This window comes from Poromitra crassiceps (genome assembly GCF_964638095.1).
Source record: "Poromitra crassiceps genome assembly, chromosome: 22".
NCBI lineage: Eukaryota > Metazoa > Chordata > Actinopteri > Beryciformes > Melamphaidae > Poromitra > Poromitra crassiceps.
Genome location: NC_139647.1, coordinates 21,561,420 through 21,583,817, shown reverse-complemented (window position 1 = coordinate 21,583,817; position 22,398 = coordinate 21,561,420). Strand labels below are relative to the sequence as shown.

Below are 22,398 nucleotides of genomic sequence, written 5' to 3'. Positions count from 1 at the left end.
GTGGTCATGCCCATAAAACCACAGCGTCACGTCAGCAGCTTCCTGAGAGGGAGAAAGAGGAAGAGAAAAGATAGCCTAGATGGGGAGAGGGAGGGAGAGAGAGGGAGAGAGAGATGTGAGAATGTCATGCATATAAATCAAAAAACGTGCTCATGCCCACCTGTGAATCACCTGTGTATTATACTGAGAGGCGATGAGTGATGCTGCTCTATTTGAAGAAGATGAATTTCGTTCCACCAGCACACATTTTATTAATCAGCTATTTTCTATTCGTTTCTATTAATTTATATACATCGAATCCCACCAATTTCATTGTCATTTTCCCATTGGCGCACATAAAGACACATGCTTCCGTCACTGTCTGCTTGATGGCGAGAGGGACTTCAGCTGCCATCCGCGCTGTGGCGTGCAATTGCAGGGAAAGAGGTTAGGCTACTGTACTGGCCAGACACAGGTGCGAAAAAAATGATGCGTTTTGAATTGGATTAGGGGGACGAGGGTCTGGCGGGGGGGAGTCTGTACGGGTGCTGGATCGGGGTCTCCCCCGAGCAGGTGGGAGCTGGACGGGTATGCAGGCTTGGTGGTGGGGTGGGTGTGGGTCGGTGCCCTGGGTGTTTTGGGCTGGCCAGGGTGGGGAGAGGCAGCTTGGCACAACACCGTCGCAACTTTCTCAAAAGCAATCTATTGTTACCTCACACCACAGACCTGTATGGTCGGGAATTATGTAGCCTAATATAACATGACAAACTAATTCTCATTTTCAAATCAAGGTGTGTTTTTTCTGCAATGTAAGCAATAGTTGAAAATCAACGTGGCATTCCGAGGAGAGAAGAGTGTGTGCAGGTGCGAGTGGAGTGCCATCCATGCCGTGCGTAAATGGATCCAATCAAGTCTGCGTTTGCGCTAAGACCAGCTATTTCCTGGCGTTAAAATTGAGAGCACCCAAGGCGATTTTTTCTAACACATTGCGCTGGAACGCCTATTTTGGAACGGGCAACTCCCAAACCTCTCTTTGTGCTCGCCACATACCGACGGTATCCTCCCCACAGCGCTAAATGACACTTGCGCGAGACACATGATAGGCTAGAGGCCCACCGACACGCCTGGGCCACGCCTACACCTGTGTCATCACAGCGCAAAACTGGATGGTGCGCTGGGAAGACAGCAATAAGAGGCGTGCAAATGCAGCGCAAACGATAGCGCCGTACAATGATAGGGCCCTAAATGTGCTTATTATGAGTTTGATAACTGATTTGATTGGATTGCACCTTCCCACAGTGGGAATTGAAGCTGTAATCCTGCCACTGTGTGTGCTGAATTGCAGATGGTGATGTTGGGGCAGACTCCTGACCAGGTCACCATGACGGAGCTGGCCTGGCAGTTCATGGAGTCCCAGACGCAGTGGTATGTGTTGTCATATTATTAGACACAGTGGTATGTGTTGTCATATTATTAGACACAGTGGTATGTGTTGTCATATTATTAGACACAGTGGTATGTGTTGTCATATTATTAGACACAGTGGTATGTGTTGTCATATTATTAGACACAGTGGTATGTGTTGTCATATTATTAGACACAGTGGTATGTGTTGTCATATTATTAGACACAGTGGTATGTGTTGTCATATTATTAGACACAGTGGTATGTGTTGTCATATTATTGTAATGGATGAGAGACACATATTGATAAGATGATTGATGTTGAACACGTGATGCATTTGTTGACACCATTTGATTGATGATGATGATGATGATGATGATGATGTCTCCTGTCAGTCTCTTGAAGAGCGAGTTCAGCAGCCTGGCAGACACAGTGAACCAGGTGATGATGAACAAGGGAGCGGAGTTCACCGGCGAGGAGGGCGGTGCCAAGGATGAGGAGTTTGAGGAGCCTCTCTGGCCAGATTCTGAAATGCCAGATTTTGAAATGATGGTGGACAAGTGGCTGAGGTAAGCGGAATAATCTCTTATCTAATGTGTTTTTAGATCAGTTTGTCTTAAAGTCCCACCTGGAACAAGTCTTTGAAAATTTAATGTGAAGTCTGTACTAGAAGTGAATGATAAAAAAAGCTAAATGCACAGGATCTATAGTCTGTGGAGGCTGCACTTAGTCTGAAAATTACGCTTCAGGATCCTGGGGTTTTGGGGATTTAAATGTTGAATAATAATTAACTGTTTCCTGTTCATCTAGTGTACTTTAAAAGCTGTTATGGACTTTACACCATTTATATGATTTTTCATGTCACAAACCATTTTTTCAGTTTTTCAGTTTCACTTTACAGGAATATACCAGCATTAGTTGTTGTCTCATTAGTCATTGTCTCATACTTGTGTGTGTGTGTGTGTGTGTGTGTGTGTGTGTGTGTGTGTGTGTGTGTGTGTGTGTGTGTGTGTGTGTGTGTGTGTGTGTTTTAATCACGTCATGATCACTACAACATGCAGTGAGGTTCAAATTGAATAAATAGCTACATCTCTGACACCTTGTGACAACCAAAGCACAGCAAATAGTGCTTCCCTGCCAATTCTGAAACAACAGAGCTATGTTTATAGGGGGCAGCCGAAACATGTCAGGACATATAACATTGATTGATTGATTGATTGATTGATTGATTGATTGATTGATATGGGTCTTGGTGTTTTTTAGGTGAGAAGCCGAACTCCCCGGCAGAGCCCCGTGGAAACGAGGCAGTCTTCACGAAGAGGAGGAACAGCTCAAAGAAAAGCTCCTGTTGAAGCTACGATCGCCATGTCTCTGCTATTGAGGAGCGAGGGCATTCCACCCCCTCCACCCCCCCACCCCCCCCCCCCCCACCCCTTCCCCCCCCACCCCCCCAGGCCGAACTCTTTGCCTCCTCTGATGTTGAAGCCCAGGCAGTAGTCGTCTGATGTCGTGTAGAGGTGGACGATCCTGTGGGGGGCGCTGTCTGAACTGGTGTCTGACGGCGTGCGACCGTTCTCCACCACCATCCGCCTGTGAATTAGATCCACCCTACACACACATGTGCAAACATGTTAAGCTGCGTTCACACCGACCTATTAAAGTTGGTCGCTGGCGTCGAGTTTACATACAAAGTCAATGCAAACGAGCGATTGAGCGTATATTCGCCTGGGAGAATAATCGCTGGGCGTCCGAGCGGCAGAGACAGAGCGATAGGGAGAAAATACGCTCGTCGCTCAAGATGAAATATTCCAACTCGAGCGAAAATACGCTGGCATCAGTCGCTCGCTGTTCAATGCTGATTGGCTGCCGTGTGAGAGCGAGTCAAGGATCACTCTGGCTTGGAACAAACCGCTGGTTTATTGTGTGGCAACAAACCACATTGACAGCTGATTGACAGGCTGACGGCTGACATGAAGTGAAGTCTGTACTACCGGTATGCAGCTCGCATTAGGAGCACGCTGATAGGCTTAGCTTGTAAACAATGACGGTGGCTCGTAGTGGACAAACAGCATGACATTGCGTAACGTTATATCCCCCACATGTCCGTCATTTCGTGTGCCTGTTGATGAGCGATTTAAACAGAGCGACAGAGCGATTCCAAAGGGTTGACTTGAGCGACAGAGAGAAAAATAAATATCTCGGTGTGAACGCCCCTTTAGATATGATCATCACCCCCCCACACACACACACACACACACACACACACACATTCATCCAGTTATCAGTTATGTATTGTACATTTTTATTGTGATTATTTTTGACAGACTAAATGCATCAAACACTGAAGAGGGCAATGTTCCGTGTCCTACTCAATGACTCTTAAATCCCTTCTTAAATGCACTATATTCTTTATCTTTTTATTGTGATTACTTTTTAACTGACTGTCAATGCACTGAAGAACCAACATTGAACAGGGCAGAACGCTAAACAAATGACTATTCTGTGCTTGGCTCTATTCCATGTTTTCTGTGAGAACAATTGACTTGCGTCTCTTTTGAGACTGTAAAAAGTGTTGTTTTGTTGCCTCCCTCTCCCAGTTTTTATGTTTTATTTTGATGCAATGCTAATATATTTTTGTCATTTTTGAATGTTGAATTTTATTATAAACATTGTTATTACATCAACAATTGCGCTTGTTGGACAATGATTTAAAAACAGCAGCTGAAAACCAGCCTGAAGGACAGACTGCAGGATTGCAAAGTGTAAACATGACAGTTGTTCAGTGTTCAGGAAAACTTCCAAAACTGACAGAAAAGTACCTATGACTCAGCATCACTTCATCTGCTACATGCAGAGAATATACAGGAAATGGACAAAATGTTACTTTACTGTTTACCTACAAGTAACAAGTGTTCCTACACATTTTGAATGTTAAAATTCCATACTTTTACAAACTCAAATTTCCAGCCTTCTCTGGATTTCACAGACCATATTGGAGTAAGGTGTCACTTTGTGGTGTAGGCAGGAAGTAACAGGCAGGGGCGTATCTACGGGTGGGCCTGGGTAGGCACACGCCCACCCACTTCTTGCCCTGGCCCACCCAAAAAAAAAAAAAATTTTTTTTTTTTTGTTGTTGTTTTTTAGAGGCAAACTTGCTGCTGCATTGCTAGCCAATGGTTTTGTTACTTTTGTAAAAATGCAGGGCACATCATCTCCAGAGTCTAATGCATGACAACTTCATGACATCTAGGAATTTTGTTCTCTCTGTGGATAAATAAACCAGAGGGCGTCTTGTTCAAACTTGAAGCAGCCTCAGTGTTGTTATTTTTTAAACTCACAGCAGTATATGGATCAGTGGTTCTAATTTCTGTATAAAGTAACAGTATACACACAAGTATAAGCATTCATGTATGCAACATTTGGCACCTATATGTAACCTTTTAAGGTTGAGATAATTGTATTATCATTATATGGTCCAAATATTTCAGTAAAGCACTTGAAACACTTGAAATATTCTTGCTTGGGTGGTATCATTCTACTTGAAATGATGGTCAAATGCATTATTTTTAGTAAAATAATGCATTCGGCCGGGCATCTGCACCCCTTCCTATGCAGGCCCACCCAATTTGATCCAGGCCCACCTATAATTCAATTTCTGCATACGCCCCTGAACACAGGTGCAAGCAAAACATTAATGAGGGTTTCCAACTTCCAATAATACATTTAGGTGATCCAGTGCCGGTTGCCCTCGTTACTGTTTTGCTTGCACCTGTGTTACTTCCTGCCTTTTAGACACACAATGGGTGAATTGGGTGGGAAGTGAAATAGGAGAACTATCTTAAACGTTACTGCTCCTGTATGGTTCCGAGGCTATGTCACCTGGAGGACAAATCAGACGGTAGTACACTGAAGCTATGTCACCTGGAGGGCAAATCAGACGGTAGTACACTGAAGGTGTCCAATAGTGGGGCAGTGAGGCGGTGCCAGTGCACGCCTATTTGTGTCAGTGTGGCATGAGGTCATTCAACACAACACGGACACCGCTAACGCAGTTATACTTTGTTTTGATATAATTTTATCGCCATTTTATTAGTCTCTCGGCGACCTACATCAAAGTTCCAGAGAAATGGAATCAGTTTCGATTGTGTTTCAGACAATAGATGCATTTATTTAGGCCTACAGATCGTATTGCCACATGGATAGACTATTGCTCGCAAAAGGTAGCCTAATAGCAAAGCATAACAATCAGTGTTGGGCAAGTTACTTTCAAAATGTAATATACTACATATTACTTGTTACTTTCATTTGAAAGTAATAAGTTACTTTACAATATTACTGTCTGTGTAGAGTAACTCGTTACTTATTACACTACTTTTGCATTACTTGCGCCAAAACAACAGCAGCAGCAGAATGACATCGCTGCCCCGCAACCATCCCGAAAACTAATGTCAACCGCCTTGAAGTCAGTGTAAACAATCCAAAATTCAAAATGTTATTCTTTTCCTTTGTTATTGTCATCTATAGTGGTTATTTGCATAAAAAACACACAGTTTGATTAGGACATTATTCTATCTTTATTTAAATATGTGCTTTGATTTGAAAAAAAAAAACTCAATTTGTAACTTGAGTTACTTGACAAAGTAACTGGTAGAATATTACTGAAATCCTATAAGTAATAAGTTATATTACAGAGTTACTGCTAAAAGTAATATATTACATGTAATATGTTACTTTTGTAATGAGTTACCCCCAGCACTGATAACAATACAGGTTAGTTTGAATGACTCAGTTTGAATAAGAAAGAAGCCCACATGTTTACGCAAGACGGGGCGGCTTTAGCTCAGGAGGTAGAGCGGGTCGGCCAATGACGCAAGGGTTGTTCGATCCCCGCTCCCTCCCAGCTGCTGTCGTTGTGTCCTTGGGCAAGACACCTAACCCTCCTTGCTCCCGATGGTGTGTACGTGGCAGCTATATAAATGCAGGCCATTTACCATTTACAATGTCCACGGTGCTGAATGAACGCAGATCAATGATAGAAAAACACTGGTGAGTGACATTCAATGCAACAGACGAGAGAACAGCATTCTAACACGACTATTCTATTCTATTCTATTCTATTAAGCTCTCAGCTTATAGACCATACCAGTATCAACATGGAGTTTTTTTTTCTTGCCTGAGAGCACGTTACTCAACACAGCCTCCTCCTCACGACACGACAGCTATCCATTTAATTAAACATGACTTGGTCTCTGTCCCGAGGGGAAGCACCATGCGCTGTTGATTGCCTTGCAGACGGGTCACTGGTGGCAGTGAGGAGAGCAGGAGGAGCGGACCTCTCTTGGCACGGAGAAACCAGGGTTAGAACACATGATTTAACCTACTGGCATAATTAGGACTGCATCTAGGGATCAGGATATCCGGAGTCCAAGGTTCACTCATGGACCACTCTTCAGATCCTTATTAAATCGATTTTTCTAACCTTTCCCCCTATGGACCTAGTATTTTTTTTTATAGGGGTATCTGGAATATTATGGTACTATGACTTCTTCATACTTTGAAACTGGCTTCAATCAAGGTACAATGATCTTATCTAATAGAGGATGATACAGTCCTTTTGTCCATGCTGAGTGGGGGACCACCAAATACCAGAGAGTCCAGCTCCCCACCGGGCCCTGCCCCCCACCCCACCCGCCCAGGCTGCCCCTCCTCTCTCCCCGACATTAGAACCCAGGTTCCCCCCTTGTCTGGATGACTAAGGGCAGGGGAGCCGGACGGCCAGCGCGGCTCACTCCTCTCACGCCTCTGGTGGCCGGAGGGAGATGACGAATGGAGGGGGCCGCCCCCACAACGGAGGCCAGGCAGGGGGGGTCCCACGCGGCCTACGCGCGCTACATGCAGAGGAAACAGCACCGCCACAGGTGCAGGTCCTCCTCACCCATGGGGAGAGTCATCCTCATCAACGCACCTGTTGATGGTGAGTCTGGGACACACGGTCAGGTGCCACTGTCACACTGTCACACTGTCACACTGTCACCGTCAACAAGAGGCGTTTAGCTCAGTCAACCAGGGCTAGATTGATATATTGGTTTGCTGATATTGTATATCAGGGCAGATATTGGCTTTTTATTTATTTTTAAATCTGCAATATTGGCTAATCACCGTTGTCCCCCTCTGCTGTGATAGATATGATGCCATTTGTAAGATTATTTATAGAAGAGTATATAAAGTTATACTATAATATAAGTGTAGAAATAGTCAAATAGAAATACATACACTCACATGTGTATACAGATTGGTGCCAAGTGTAATAAGTTGTACAAGGTAGCCTACACAGTAGGCTACACATCACAATCAATAGATAATCTGGGGTAAAAATAAATAAAGGCCCCAATCAACTACACTGGTAAAAAACACTGAAAGCGAATAGGAGTAAAAGGTTAGGTCACATAAGAAATACTTAAGTGAGTAATTAATTTAGAAAACAGGGGGGGGGGGGGGGCTTTAAGACTTAAGGCATACAACTCTGATAACAGACAGGATGCAGGCAATACTAATTGTATAGAGTGGTCAAATACCCCACAAATAAAAGCGACTAAAATAGATAAATTCTCATAAAGTGGCTACAGGAAAGGTCTCAGGTCAAAAGATTCATTGAGCAGGAAGTGCGCATGTGTGCCATGACGTGTTCCATGACGTCTCCCACCCCTCCCACCCATGGATTGTATTACAAGAAGAAAATACCCCCGTATACGGCTGTTAGTGGCTTCTGAAGAAAAAATTACCCATAAAAAATGTGTTGATCATTAAAAGAGTCGTTTTATACTTTGAGTGACACCCGGAAAAAAGATTCCCCTGGGTTTAACCGCTGCCGGGGTCCCCATGCAAGTGGATGGGAATGTTCCTTTCTGGGCTGCATGGCTTCACGCAGGCCTCTCTGGTTCCTGTAGGATCGACCATTACTGCCACACACCCAGTGATCTGATGCTTCACACTGCTGGAGAGAGAGAGAGAGAGAGAAAGAGAGAGAGAGAGAGAGAGAGAGAGAGAGAGAGACACACACACAGACACACACACACACCCAGTGATCTGATGCTTCACACTGCTGGAGAGAGAGAGAGAGAGAGAGAGAGAGAGAGAGAGAGAGAGAGAGAGAGAGAGAGAGAGAGAGAGAGACACACACACACAGACACACACACACACACACACCCAGTGATCTGATGCTTCACACTGCTGGAGAGAGAGAGAGAGAGAGAGAGAGAGAGAGAGAGACACACACACACACAGACACACACACACACACGCAGTGATCTGATGCTTCACACTGCTGGAGAGAGAGAGAGAGAGAGAGAGAGAGAGAGAGAGAGAGAGAGAGAGAGAGAGAGAGAGAGAGAGAGAGACACACAGACACACACACACACCCAGTGATCTGATGCTTCACACTGCTGGAGAGAGAGAGAGAGAGAGAGAGAGAGAGAGAGAGAGAGAGAGAGAGAGAGAGAGAGAGAGACACACACAGACACACACACACACACACAGTGATCTGATGCTTCACACTGCTGGAGAGAGAGAGAGAGAGAGGGGGGCGAGAGAGAGAGACACACACACACACACATAAACACACACACACACACACACACACACACACACAAACACACACACACACACACAAACACAAACACACACACACACACACACACAGCATAACTACTCTGGAATTAAAACCAATATATATATCTATATATCTATTCTGTTCAAGTGCTTTCATATGTGTCAGTATTGAGCACAGTATATTACACTACATACAGTAACAGCTACTTTAATACAAAGAAGTTGTTGGTAAACCTGTAAACAGCAGCAGACCGGTTCTCCTCTTTCAGTCGATACACACTCTCTCCCAAAATGTCTTGGCACACACTGACTGGTCCTGACATACACACACGCATGTACGTACGCACACACACACAAATCATTGAAAAAATATTGTCTTCGTGTTTTAGCATTTATTCACATTCCTGTTTAGTTTCTTGTGAAGAGACAGAGACAGAGACAGAGAGAGAGTGTATGTGTGTGTGTGTGTGTGTGTGTGTATGTGTGCGTGTCATTTAAGCTATTTTAAAGTCCTAAAAAAAAAATTGATTAAATGATCTATTAAATCCATAGATTGTATAATAGATGGATATAGTGAGCGTGACGTCACCCATTGGGTTTTGATGGAACGAAATGAGGCTTGAATGCAAAATAGATGGTACCGCTGCCTGGGGTGTTATCTCCACCAACAGATAAGTGACTTTTAATAAGATGGATTAAACCAGAGGGAATGGCTTTGATTAAGAGCTCTACAACTAGGCTAAATAGTCGAATGTCTGCCCCATACACATTCACACCTATATCTACTCAAAAAGCTTTTATGTTGCAAGTAGTACACACACTTAATCATGGTTTGAAAGGAAGTTTAACCCTGTAACTTTTTCAGAAGGTATTCGTGGTTAATTACCAAACACAAGACAAGTCTTTCAAGTAACTTCTTAGAATTAAAACATCCATCCCGGAAGGCACTTCTGCAAAGACCAAAAACAACAGGTGGAAATGGGTTTGCCATATTTTCAGCTTTATTACTGGGCGAGTAATATAAGGATGATGGCCTTCTGGTTACAAGAGAAACCTCCACTCTGGTTAGCCATTGAAGAAATTTCTTGTTATCCTACCTCTCTTTCTGCTTTGCTTTTTTCAGCTTTACCCTCTACATATCCTAAAACATTAGATAATCCAGTAGAGTCTCACACACTTAAGATTTGGTCTCAGATCAGGAGATTTTATGGATGGCAGACTGCCTCTCTTCAAGGTCCTCTCACGAAGAATCACTCCTTTGCACCGTCATTTAACAATACAACTTTTGAGGATTGGTTTGGAAAAGGAATTCATACTTTTAATGATATGTTTATTAAAAATGTATTTCCATCATTTGAACAGGTGCAAAACAAATACGATTTACCACGGACACATTTTTTTTTAAATATCTACAGGTTCGGGACTTTGTTAAAAAAAATGATGCATCCTTTCCTAATTCTCCAGATCAGTCGTCAATGGAAGCTATTCTGTTGAGGAATCCACATTACAAAGGAGGCATATCTTATATATATGGGATTTTGTATGAGTTGACATGTACAGCAACTGTAGAACACCTGAGAGTGGCGTGGCAGGATGATTTGGGTGGGGAAATTGAGTAGTGGCAGTGGCAGATTGCTTTAGAACAGGTTCATGCTTCCTCAGTATGTGCAAGACATGGTCTTATACAATTCAAGATAATTCATAGGTTACATTGGTCTAAACAAAAGCTTAGTAAGATATTCCCAGATATTGACCCTTCATGTGATCGTTGTGGGCTTGCTCCAGCATCTTTAGCTCATATGTTCTGGATCTGCCCAAGGTTATCAAACTACTGGAATAGCATATTTCAAACTTTTTCAAACATTCTGCACAGACCTATTGAGTTAGACCCTTTAACGGCAGTTCTGGGAATTATTGATCCTGAAAAAATGAGTGGCGACCAACATTATATGGTATCATTTGTCTGTATACTGGCACGGAGGCTCATCTTACTGAACTGGAAACAGAAATCTGCACCAACCCATTTAAACCTAATGAATGATGTAATGAAGCATTTGGAAGTGGAAAAAATAAAGTTCTCTCTGAGGAAGCAGGAACACAAGTTTGATAAGATTTGGCAACCTTTTGTAGATCATTTCAGGAGTATGAATGTGTCGGGCAGGAGTGGAGAAGGTCTCCTTTGGATACTGGTGTCAAGGAGGAACACATAGTATTTTTTTATTTTATTGTGCATCCAATTATGTGTTGTAGTTTTGTTTTTTTGTCAGGTGTTTGTTTTTGTTTTGGTTGTCTGTTTTAATATGTTTTTAAGCCTGTGCGTATGTCTGCGATTTGTACTGTTCTGTCTTATGTGCAAAAAATAATAAATACAGTTTAAAAAAGAAAGAAAGAATTAAAACATCCACAACCATCGAAATATTGCAGTCTTTATTTCAACGACATGTTTAATAGCAAGATCAACTTTGAAGTTGCTAGACTCTAGTTTTGCTCTATAGATCAGCTGAACAATATCCAGCAGCTGGACCAACTCCCGCCCAGCGCGAAAAAGTTGCTGCCCTCTGCTGGTCCTGCAAGCACAGACATTTTTCCATCATCACCCAAAACATTTCCTCTCTGTGTTTTAGAAAAGTTGGGTCTCATCACCACACACAGCACAACTCTCCCACATGACACTTAACACATGCACAAGCCCTTATAGAACATAGAAACAAAAGAAGTGAACCAGTGACATACAGAAGTCATGTCAATTTGAGCTGTCAAATCGCACCTTCGATATCTTAAATCAACGCTTCAATATTTGACATGGGTGGGTCGCATAGATGTTTCTGATTGCTTGGACCACCAAATCCTTCAAACTCTGATTCTCACTGATTTGTTTTCCGAGTCTTCACAACTGGAGTGATCATCATTAGGAACCTTTTTACGAAGGAAATCTCACATGAGCTTAGATTAGAATAAACCTGACATTCAAATCCAAACAAGAGGCACAAAGGTTGTGAGCAAATTTAACATCCCAACAATAGCCAATTCTTTTAGACCTGCAGACAAACTTGAAACACGCAAATCCATTTTTACATTTTTACAAAAAAAATTAACTCCCCCCCCCCCCCCCCCCCGAAATCTGATACCGGTACATATAAACCAGTTATTTTATCAAATTATTAATATTTATCATGTAAATTATGTATACTACAAATACATTCTGAATACTGTATTTTGGAGATACTTTTGTCAGTTCCAGAAGCATGTCTGCAAAAGCATGATCTCCCTCCCCGCCTCTCTCCTCGTCCCGTATCAGCTCAATACCGAACACGTCTTTTAGTTTCCAACTACGGGGCGATTCCGTATATTAAGTGACGGTTGGCAACCCTACTCACGACGTACTGTGAGTGTTGCTGATGTGAGTGTGCTTCAGTTGGACAGAGACACACTTACACGTCATGCAGGTGTTATCGGGGGGTAGTGTCCCCACGCTCTCCCACGTGTCCGTCTCGTCACTGTACCACTGTACGATGGTCTCATCTTCCTCAGAGGACGTGCTCAGTATGTAGATCATTCCATCCACCACAGCAGCAGTATGATCAACAGAGTACCAATCTTCTCTCACAGGACAACACATGGTCCACTGATCGCTCTTGGGGTTGTAACACTCCACCGTATTCAAGTTGTTGCCTGTGGTGTCGTCAAACCCACCTATAACATAGATCTTTCCTTTGAGTGTACAGACAGCTCCGCCAAAGCGAGCGATCTGCATAGGTGCCACCTCTGCCCAGACAGCGGTTTTAGGGTCGTACACCTGGACTCGATTTGTTTGAAAGCCGTCCAGCAAACCACCAGCAAGATAGAGCAGTCCGTCGAGGGACACCACAGAAGAACGGTGGACGTCTGCCATTTTGGTAGACTCTATCAATTGCCAGGAGTTGGTGATGGGGTTGTAGCACTCCACAGAGTCTATTTCATTGTCATGGCACACGCCCACTGCGAAAACATAGCCGTTCAGCATCACCAGGTGGCAATATGCGCGAGCTACTTTCATGGGAGCCAGCTCCAACCATGAGTCCAAGCAGGAGTCGTAGCGCCACATCTTCCTGCTGAATGAACCATCAAGGTTGGATTGCCCTCCAGCCAAATACACAGTAGAGCCTGACGCCACCAGACCGTGATTGGTTACATCGAGGGGCAGGCAGCCCAGGTGCTTCCATTGATTAGTCACAGGATCAAAGCTATCCACGTTACGCTCGCGATCCCCGCTCACCAGGGCTCCAAACTCGTTTTTTTCCAGGTAGCACTAGTGCTACCTACTGTTTCATTAGGTAGCACAAAAATAAATTAGGTAGCACCATATTTTTTGATGTGAGTTAATGAGTGAGAAGACTGTGATTTGATCATGACAGTTGGGCTTTTGGTGAAAGGAAGAAGAGGACTCCTCAAGCACCCTTGAGGAGTCTTTAGGAAAACACCTCTACCTTTAGTATGAGAGAAGAGAAATGGACTTAGGCAATAACTATAAATTGCTGGTTTTGATGTTTCACAAGTTCTCTCGCAAAGTCTTTGGCTGTTACTTATATGTTGTTGTTTTTTTTAACTATAGCCTGCTAATCACTATTTAATGTCCCAGGAGATGAGTCTAGTAAAAGGGACAGCAGCTTCCACTTGCATGGAAGGATATTTTTTGACAGTGCTACATGTGGTCTTTTCAGGTAGGTATGCTCTTGAGGTACAGTGACTAACTTGTACAGTTGTCATATTAGTGTATTATCAGCATTTTAATTTGTGCTTTTGCCATTTAAGTGGATAGTTGATAGTCCTCTAGGCTATTAAATGTTTTGTTATTATTTGTATTTTTTATTTTTTTTTGTCTTTTTGTAGTGTTATTTTTCCCATGAAGTGGGAATGAAATGAGTCTTGCACTGAAAGCATATCCTACATAGGTGAACAGCAGTATTATCAAAGATCAAATTGGAGTCTCTTAAGTATGTGCTTTTGTGGCAAATTGATTCCCAGATACCTCATTGATTTCAGCGCACACACACACACACACACACACACACACACACACACACACACACACGATCCCCCTTTTAGATTTCTAACCCAACATAGGATAAGCAATAACCACGCCCTGTGGCGCTGGGATTGGCCAGGAGCAACACTGGAGGGCACGCAGCCCAGCGATTTCATGAATCAACTGAAGAGCTCTTGAGAAGGACAGCGGGCTGCTGTGAGTGCCTTCTGCCCGCTGCTGCCTAGCTGTTCCTGTGTTTATTTTGATTTGTTCTGGTACACCGTCCTCGTCCATGTCTCCCTGTCATATCTATGATCGTTCCCGTTTTCCCCTCGGCTATTCAACACGTCCTCACCGCCCTCGCAAACTGATCGATCATTTCCTCATTCCTCCGATGATCAAACACATCTCTTGATTACTTTCTCCCGTTTTCTCCTGGCTGGCACAGAGGAAGGCGACTCCAGCTCGGCGTTTCAATTGCGTTTCTACTGTCTGCACAAGGAAGCGTTACCCGTTCTCTGCTTTTCCTCCTGCTCAATTTCAAAACAACAGCTGCGGTATGTGTTTGATCGCGTGCTGTCGGCTACCCTTTGAAGGCAGGGACCTGTGTCTGTGTGACAGGCTGGGCAAGTGTTTGCTGCAGGCGCTGCACCAATAAAAACAGCACAGAGGCACGCGCAGGCAGACGGGGAGCAGAGGGGACAGAAAGATGCGATCTGAAGCAGGCGATTGGTTGGGGGGGAAAAAAATATTATCCTCTCTCATTCTCCCAAGTCGCACGAGTGCGACCTGATTGCAAATTAACTCGCACATTTTGAAATTAGGTGGCACATGCGACCTAATAGGTCGCACTTTGGAGCCCTGCCGCTCACTGTCAGGATCACTGTGGACCACGCCGTGTGGCAGGAGAGCTCTTCATTGGGCACGTTGACATCGTCACCAATGATCTCCGTCAGTTGGTCCACAGAGAGAGACAGGAACTCCTCCTGCTGGGAAACAGTGCTGAAGTTCTGGAGGATGTAGTCCATGCTGCGTTTCTCCAGCTCCTTAAAGGAGTGGGCCTTGGCAAAGAAGTGGATCCCCACACAGTTCATTACAGAGATCTGATGCTCCATGAACCGACAGCAGGCCTCTCGAACCACCATAAAGTCCAGCAGGTTAGCCGCTGCTAGCAGGGCCTGCACATTTGCTTTGGAGATGACCACCTGTGATGTGTACGCATAGCTCACCAGCAAGCCGATCATCTGAGGTTCAACTCCACTGATGGGAACCCGTTCCTGTCTGGACTCTCTGAAGCCCGTGGAAAACATTGCCTGGAAGTAAGAGCTACATGAGGCCAGTACAGCGCGGTGGCAGGGGAACTCCTGCCCCCCACAGCACAGGGTGACATCACAGAGAGCGTTGTTGAGCCGCAGGCTGTTCAGGCCCTGTAATCACCAAGACAAAGCAGAAAGAAACAGGGGGTGGTTTTTACACGACGCACTGCACATTTCGACAAGACTTTTCAAACTCACGAAAATTAAAAACTGACTTCACATCGTTCTAGAGGACAAGTTGGCGGACAATTTCATGTGTTTACATAAATGTTTCCTCAAAGTTGAATCGAGTAGCGAAGCGAATGAAGGGAAATTACGCGATTTACGTCAGTATAACTCAAACCAATCACAAGGAAACATTCACCGTGTACACAGGGGTTGGCTATAATTTAAGTGACAGACCAAAGGACAAATCAAAAAATCCAGTTGGGAATCCACTCTTAACACATTCACTGCCAGCCGTTTTTCAATACTGTAGTTAGCTTCTGCCAAGGTTTTTTTTTGAGGATTTTGGCTCATCTTTCAAGAGCCGAGGATTCGTTTCTGTTAGGATTTTGTGAACACACAATATCTCAAAAGAACTAATAGAATGTGTGCTTTCTCTGTCTAAAATAGTTAGTTTGTAGAGTTAGTAGTTATGTAAGCATTAGCAGTTGAATACAGCATGGTTTCAGCGTCTGAAAATTTATTCTGAGATAAACGGCTTTTTGTGAAATTCGATAGAACAGTCACTTTAACCATTCATTTTTGGCATCAGTAAGACGTCAGACATCTAAACAATAGTTTTGAACAGTAATTTCCTCCATAACAGCAGGAAACCCCCCTCTGCTTCCAACTCCTCCCTCCGTGGGCGTTCTCCTCCGCCCTCCTTGGCTCTGCAGCGGGTCTGTGACAAACGAGTTGCTGCTGCCTGGCTGCTGCCTGGCAGTCTGGATGGGGCTCGCTGGATGGGTTTCGCTCGTTTCTTGGCGTTTCGGTTGAGAGCTCTGATGAAGCTCTTGCGATTCTGGGCTTATTTATGGTGCGTGTTTCAAAGTGTGCATCCAGTCTATTCTTGGAACCCCCCACCGTTGCCACCGCTGTGCGTCAGCGCGAAAGTGAAAGCGTTTTTGCCATCCATTTTACAGTATGAGAACGGCTTCCTCGCGCTTTTCCCTCCAGTTTTGGCTCGCCTCTTTCTACTCTGGAGAGACATGTCGCCACTCAGTGGGTCGGTAAAATAGATTATACACATTCAATACCTCCAATATTGGTATAGGAGACGTAAAAGGGTTAGATCAACGTCCCACCGTCAAAAAAAAGAAAAATTGACGTAAAAACACGTCATTGGCAGTCAACCGTTGGATTTTGTTTGACGTAAAAACACGTCATTGGCAGTGAACGTGTTAAAGTCGAACTGAACCCGTTCGTCACGTGCATATGAGTCCGTTTCAGACTGAAAACATAGTTTGTCTAAGATGACAGGTTGAGAGGCGGGTCATAGTATCATGTCGATGATTTTATTTGACAATTCTGGGGACTGGATTGGGCTTTGGCCAATCCTGGCGTGTTCCGCCTCCAAATCGAGTGGGATTCAGTGTGTTGTGGCGCTCCCCCCGGGAAGAGCCTTTTGATGGGAGGAGTGGATGTCAGCGAGCCGCAGGCAGCCAGCTGCCTTCGTGTTGCCGAGCGGAGAGTGCAGCACGTCGGCCTGGAATCTCCGAAGTGCGACCCCTGACATCCAAGCTCTCGGATGCGCGCGCCATTATCACTGCTGTAAATACGATATCCCTGGAATGCGCGTTTTAATGAGCCAGTTACATTTCTTTGCATTCTTAGAGATTATAGTTTTTGTTTTTTGTTCATGTTTCTAACAATTGGCCAAGTTAGTAGTTAGTTTATGGGATAGGAATTCTGCCAGATGACAGGCACTAGGCGCAATTTTCTCTTTCTTTTGGAAGAGAAAATTATCCTGAAATGAAGATTTGATTGACAGCTGCATGTCGTGATATGATTGGTTGAAATGGGGTAGAAATTTGATAGTACTGGGTGACGTCAGCAAATTACTGTTATCAATTAAATCTTGAAAAATGAACTTTTGATGTGAAAAAGTGTGAAAAACGAAAGAAATTAGATTGTTGTGATTTTCTTTGCATACATTATTAAATAGGTGCACCGCTGCATACCCAGGTATTTGAACTAAAAGAAAAGAAAAGTCATTTTTGGGTTCAGCTCGACTTTAAAGGCGAGGAGTGACGATTTTTTGTTGTGCCGTTTTTTTTTCAGGCGGGCTGAAACGCTGAATTTGCTCCTCTACAGAGCTTGATTTAACTTATTATTTCGGTCTTTTTCCAAATATATTTTTTCATTTTGTAGTAGTAATGGTGCATATTTGTCGATACTGTAACGATCCGCTCCCGGGACCGTTAATGAAGGAGGAGAGGAGGCGAATACTTGGCTTGCAATTCTGTGCGTTTATTCCATTACACTGGGTCACTATCGGCTATGACCACCAGCCTCCATCCACCCGCACGCCCTCAGCAGACTCACGTTCCCTCTTCCTTACACACACCTCCAAAATGGCTTCCCTCCCCTCCACCAATCCCCGAAGAGAATACCACCCCACCTGTCTCTCTGGTGCGTTCATGTTCCGTAGGAAACTAGCAATCTAGCACACAACATAAACCCCGTAATACAACACAATCCCACATTTACCCCAAAACCCACATCGCTACAATACAACCAGTGTTTTTATTCCAACATGACCCAATAGTAGACCCATTAGAGCGTGTTTAGAGCGGGAGGTTCGTCCTGCCTACCTGTAGCACGGCGTTGGGGTGGCTCGCATTCACACACAGGTAGTCCTCGCTGCCTGGATGCCGAGAAGCTGGATGAGCAGCGGTGTGGACTGCAATCATTTCAGCCATATCTCTCTCTGTTTTCAAAGAAGATGCACGTGAGACAAACTGTGAACTATATCATCAACTCTATTAGCGTAGCAACTCCGTGTCTGTAGCTAGGCTATAATAAAGTGCTCAAGTCAACAACAACCCACCTCAGTCTCGTGAGTCGTTCCACATGTGTGTGAGAAAGTGTGAACTATGTCAACTCTGTCTCTATTAGTGCAGCAACTGCGTGTCTGTATGCCATGTGCTCAACAACAATGCGTCCCTGCCTACCTCTTTCCCGCTAGCAACAATAATGTAACACTTGCCCAATGCCAATGGCTTTTCCAGAAAGGAAGACGCAGAGTAAATTCACTTTTCTCAGTTCACTGTGGTTTATTTTGACACAGGTCTGGTTGGCAAATCAGCTTTAAAACACTAGTTTATTACATTAACAACTCTAAAAAACACAGTGACAGATCTCCTACACAAAAACAGAAAACAAAGCAAAGCACAGCATTATAAAACAATGTAATTTCTCAAACTGCATTTCCACATAGCATTGAGCATGAGACCAGCGGATCTTAATGTATGACAGACTAACATACCGCATGTATTGCCTCCATTGTGCAATGCCAGGAACCAACGCAACTAAAAACAGCATTCACATACACAGTTGAAATATCTACTTACATCTTGTCACGGGCTAGCTCGCCAAACAGACTCGGTCGGGAACATTGAGTTATAATATGAGTTATAATAGGTCCATGGTGGGGAAGGCTCCTGCTGGCGCTCTGTGCTTTGAACACTTCCTGGCAGCGTAACCCATACGTGCTGACGCAGTACCGTAATGTACGCCCTGCGGGGCTGCTGTCTGTCTGTCTGTCTGTCTGTCAGTCTGATCCACTGAGTCTGACGGTCTGACCACAGACTGTGTAACAGAGATGTAATGCAGGATAGCCAAGCGAATGGTTTGGATGGAAGTTTGACGCTAGGCCAATCAGAGGCAGAGAGGGGCGGGTTATGCCTTCGCCATCATCCAAAAAAAAATATCGCCTACTGCGAAGGTATGTGTGCGGGACGTGTGCGCATGCGCATACGTGTGTGTCACGTGATGAATGCGTGTAGGGGCGTTACCTGATTGGAGGTCAAGAACTCCTGAACTCAAGTCACGTCACTCAGAGTTCAGCACTGGTAGTTGCAGTTTGTTTCTTCACCGCAGTAGACGTACAGAAGAGCATCTCCGTGAAGAACGAAATAGCAGAGCAGATTGCGATGATGATGGTGGATTCTGTTGACGAGCAGACAGTTTACATCGACAGGTAAAATCACAAATGTTCACTAGCTAGTTAGCAAGGGTCTTTATGTGTGTAATTTAAGTAATGGTTGAGTGGTTAGCTCAGTTTCCTTATAACGTTCATCGTGCGAAATATGGGTCTTTCATCTGCGTAATTTCAGTAATGGTTAGCGGTTAGCTAAGTTAGCCTATGTTAGGTAACTGTATGTGTCAGAGAGTTGTGTGTTGTGTTGGGGGAAGTGTGAAGCATCTGTTCGCGTCGTCTCTCTGAGGCACCAAGTCCGTATTTTCTTCCGAAATTGACGCACGAAAAAAAAGAAGAATATGACCTCATTTGTGTCATCATTGACACACCGAGTCTGACAATAGACCCTTCTCACGGGGGCCATTTTGTGTCGAAGAGGCAGAATAAACACAGGTGCAAGCACAACACTAATGAGGGTTTCCTTCTTCCATGATTGGAAGTTGGAAACCCTCATTAGTGTTTTGCTTGCACCTGTGTTTATCCTGCCTCTTCGACACAAAATGGCCCCCATGAAAAGGGTCTATTACGTTCGTCATTTTCGGACGAGGTTCGATTTTCTGCGTTTTTCGCATCAGTCAACATATTTTTGCGAGCTGGGACCCGTCTGTGTTTTCAGATGACGGATTAAAAAACACGCATATGAAAACAATCGGACTGTGTGTGCAAAGACCAGCGTTTGTTAACGTTACAGCCTCTCTCTCTTTTGCTGTTTTGTTAACAAATTGTGTCAAGTAATAGCCGGACCCGAACACTCGGCTACAGTTATAATGTTCGTTACAGAACGTTAATTATCAAGATGTTTGTTTGGTGTGACATGGGGCTGTGTGTCCTTGTTTGGAGATGTTGGGTCAGATTCAACATGTTGAATCATTGTTTGTCCATGTTGAGCCCATGGCGCACCAATCAAACATTCTCCAGCAACTGCCAACATGAATGTTGTCAGACATGTTGGAGCATGTTTGATTGTTGTGCCATGTATGTAGCGTTACACACACAAGTTTGAAAGTTTAATGGAGTTGTAGCAGCAGTTGTGTTTCACTTTCAAAGTGTCTAGTCTAGTCCTGTCCTGTCTAGTAGGATAAACAGTCAATACAATTGTATGTAGAAGAATAGCAAAGAAATACAGTGTAATACATAGAATAGGCCTAGCCTATATGTGTTTATATACACTTGTATATGAGTGTGTTGTGTCAAACGTGCATGTGCGCGTGTGTGTGTGTGCCTGTGTGTGTGCGTGTGTGTGTGTTCCAATTGTCTCTGCAGCACCACCGTCATCATCACATTTCAACAACACACAATGCTCGGCAGAGAGAAAACAAATTCATCATCCTCAAACTAAGCAATCTTTAAACTCTGATTTTCAACCAGCTTTGTAACATTAAAAAGTGTAAACCGTTTTGAAGTCATTCATTTCGTTTGACAGTTATTGAGAGTTGATTTGAGTTTGATGATGTCCATATCGCCCAGCCCTATAGCTGTATATTTGAAAGGAAACCCTGTCTTTTCATGCAATTTTGCTCACAGTCTTGTTTTGTGTGTGAATAACTGTTGTCTCTTCTTTCAGCAGTCAGTGTGAAATCAGATCAGCAGTGATGATGAGCAGCATCACCTGGAGACCAAGGACCTGGTGAGTCTGACACACAACTAGGGATTGGTATCCTATCGTATTTTTCCGATACCGGTGCTAAAACAATACTTTTAAAACGATACCGGTGCCTAAACAGGTACTTCTTTTTCCTTTTTTTTTAAAAAAGCGGATTTACTGTAAAACTGATTTTATTTTATTTTTTCTAACTTTGGTTGTTTATTGTTTTTGTTGTACCTCCAATACACTGGATATTGTGTTTGCATTCTCACTCTGATTATTGCATTACATTCTTTTTCTTCTTTTTTGTTTACAATATATTTATTGGAAGTAACAGCAACTCACGCATTCAAACAGGCATATGACTCAGGAATGACAAAATGAAAGAGCGGAAAAAGAAAAGAAAAAGTGAATGACTAGGCGTCACATAGGTCGTACGGACCTATATTCAAACCCTCTTGTAAGAATAGCAGAAATATTGACACCAATGTAAGACATGAACGCTACCCACGTCTTATGAAATACAGCATCTTTGTGCTGTGTCTTTTATTGAGCGATTTTTATTTATTTAAAGAGGATTTCAAACGATAATGTTGGGAGTTTCTTTCACCCCATAGTCAACAAAGTAAATATTGGGCCCATTTTCCACAATCCACATAATTCACATTACATTCTGACACTAAAATGGCATTTTTCAGACAGACAGATCAGGAGAAAATTAACTTTGTTGGAGACCTGTCTCTGTCTCAGCAACAAACTCACGAGATTTGGCAACAGGAGGCAGAGCTCACGCAGGGAGCGATGAGCTAAAGCTACATGTGAAGTTTGTACCTGTAGCAGCTAAAAAAAAATCAGTGGATATCTTAGTGAGAACTAGATTGAGCTAACAAGGCAGGCTCGTGTTTATATGTGTGTGGTGTGTGTGGAGTTTTGGGAGCTCACGATCTCTAGCTCAAGTTAGCTTGCTAGGTCAGCACCACACTTCAAGGGGAGAGCTGACCACGCCCATTTAGGAGACCAGAAGAGTACCATTTCTTGCTATTGGCGGAGCCTGGAATAAGCAATCTCTATAGTCCATTATCTGTGTTTGTGTCTCCTTCAGTATAAAGGGCCAGTCCAGCTGCCTGGATCCTATGTTTCTGGAGGGCGGCAGAGGCACCGCGGGACACACGTCTAGAGGGAGCCCATACGGCAGACCCAACGCGGGACACGCATCTAAATGCAGCCAAAAGGAGGTGAGCTTACAGCAAAATCTCTCTGACTGTCATTTTCCTAGCCTGGCTCCAGACCTTCGAAGCCACGCCCACTCCACAGT

At 43.9% G+C, this 22,398-nt stretch overlaps 1 protein-coding gene across 1 annotated transcript; it reads right to left on the bottom strand.

Annotated features, from left to right (window-relative positions):
* Window positions 1-1,989: 1,989 nt before the first annotated feature.
* LOC310796410 (kelch-like protein 23) lies at window positions 1,990-18,209 on the bottom strand (the record flags this gene model as incomplete). The annotated part of the gene is made up of 6 exons (XM_083658598.1): window positions 1,990-2,011; window positions 2,830-2,991; window positions 7,319-7,363; window positions 12,369-13,279; window positions 14,869-15,423; window positions 18,111-18,209. The coding sequence occupies 6 exons, from the start codon at window positions 18,207-18,209 to the stop codon at window positions 1,990-1,992; spliced, it is 1,794 nt and encodes a 597-aa protein (XP_083514724.1).
* Window positions 18,210-22,398: the final 4,189 nt, after the last annotated feature.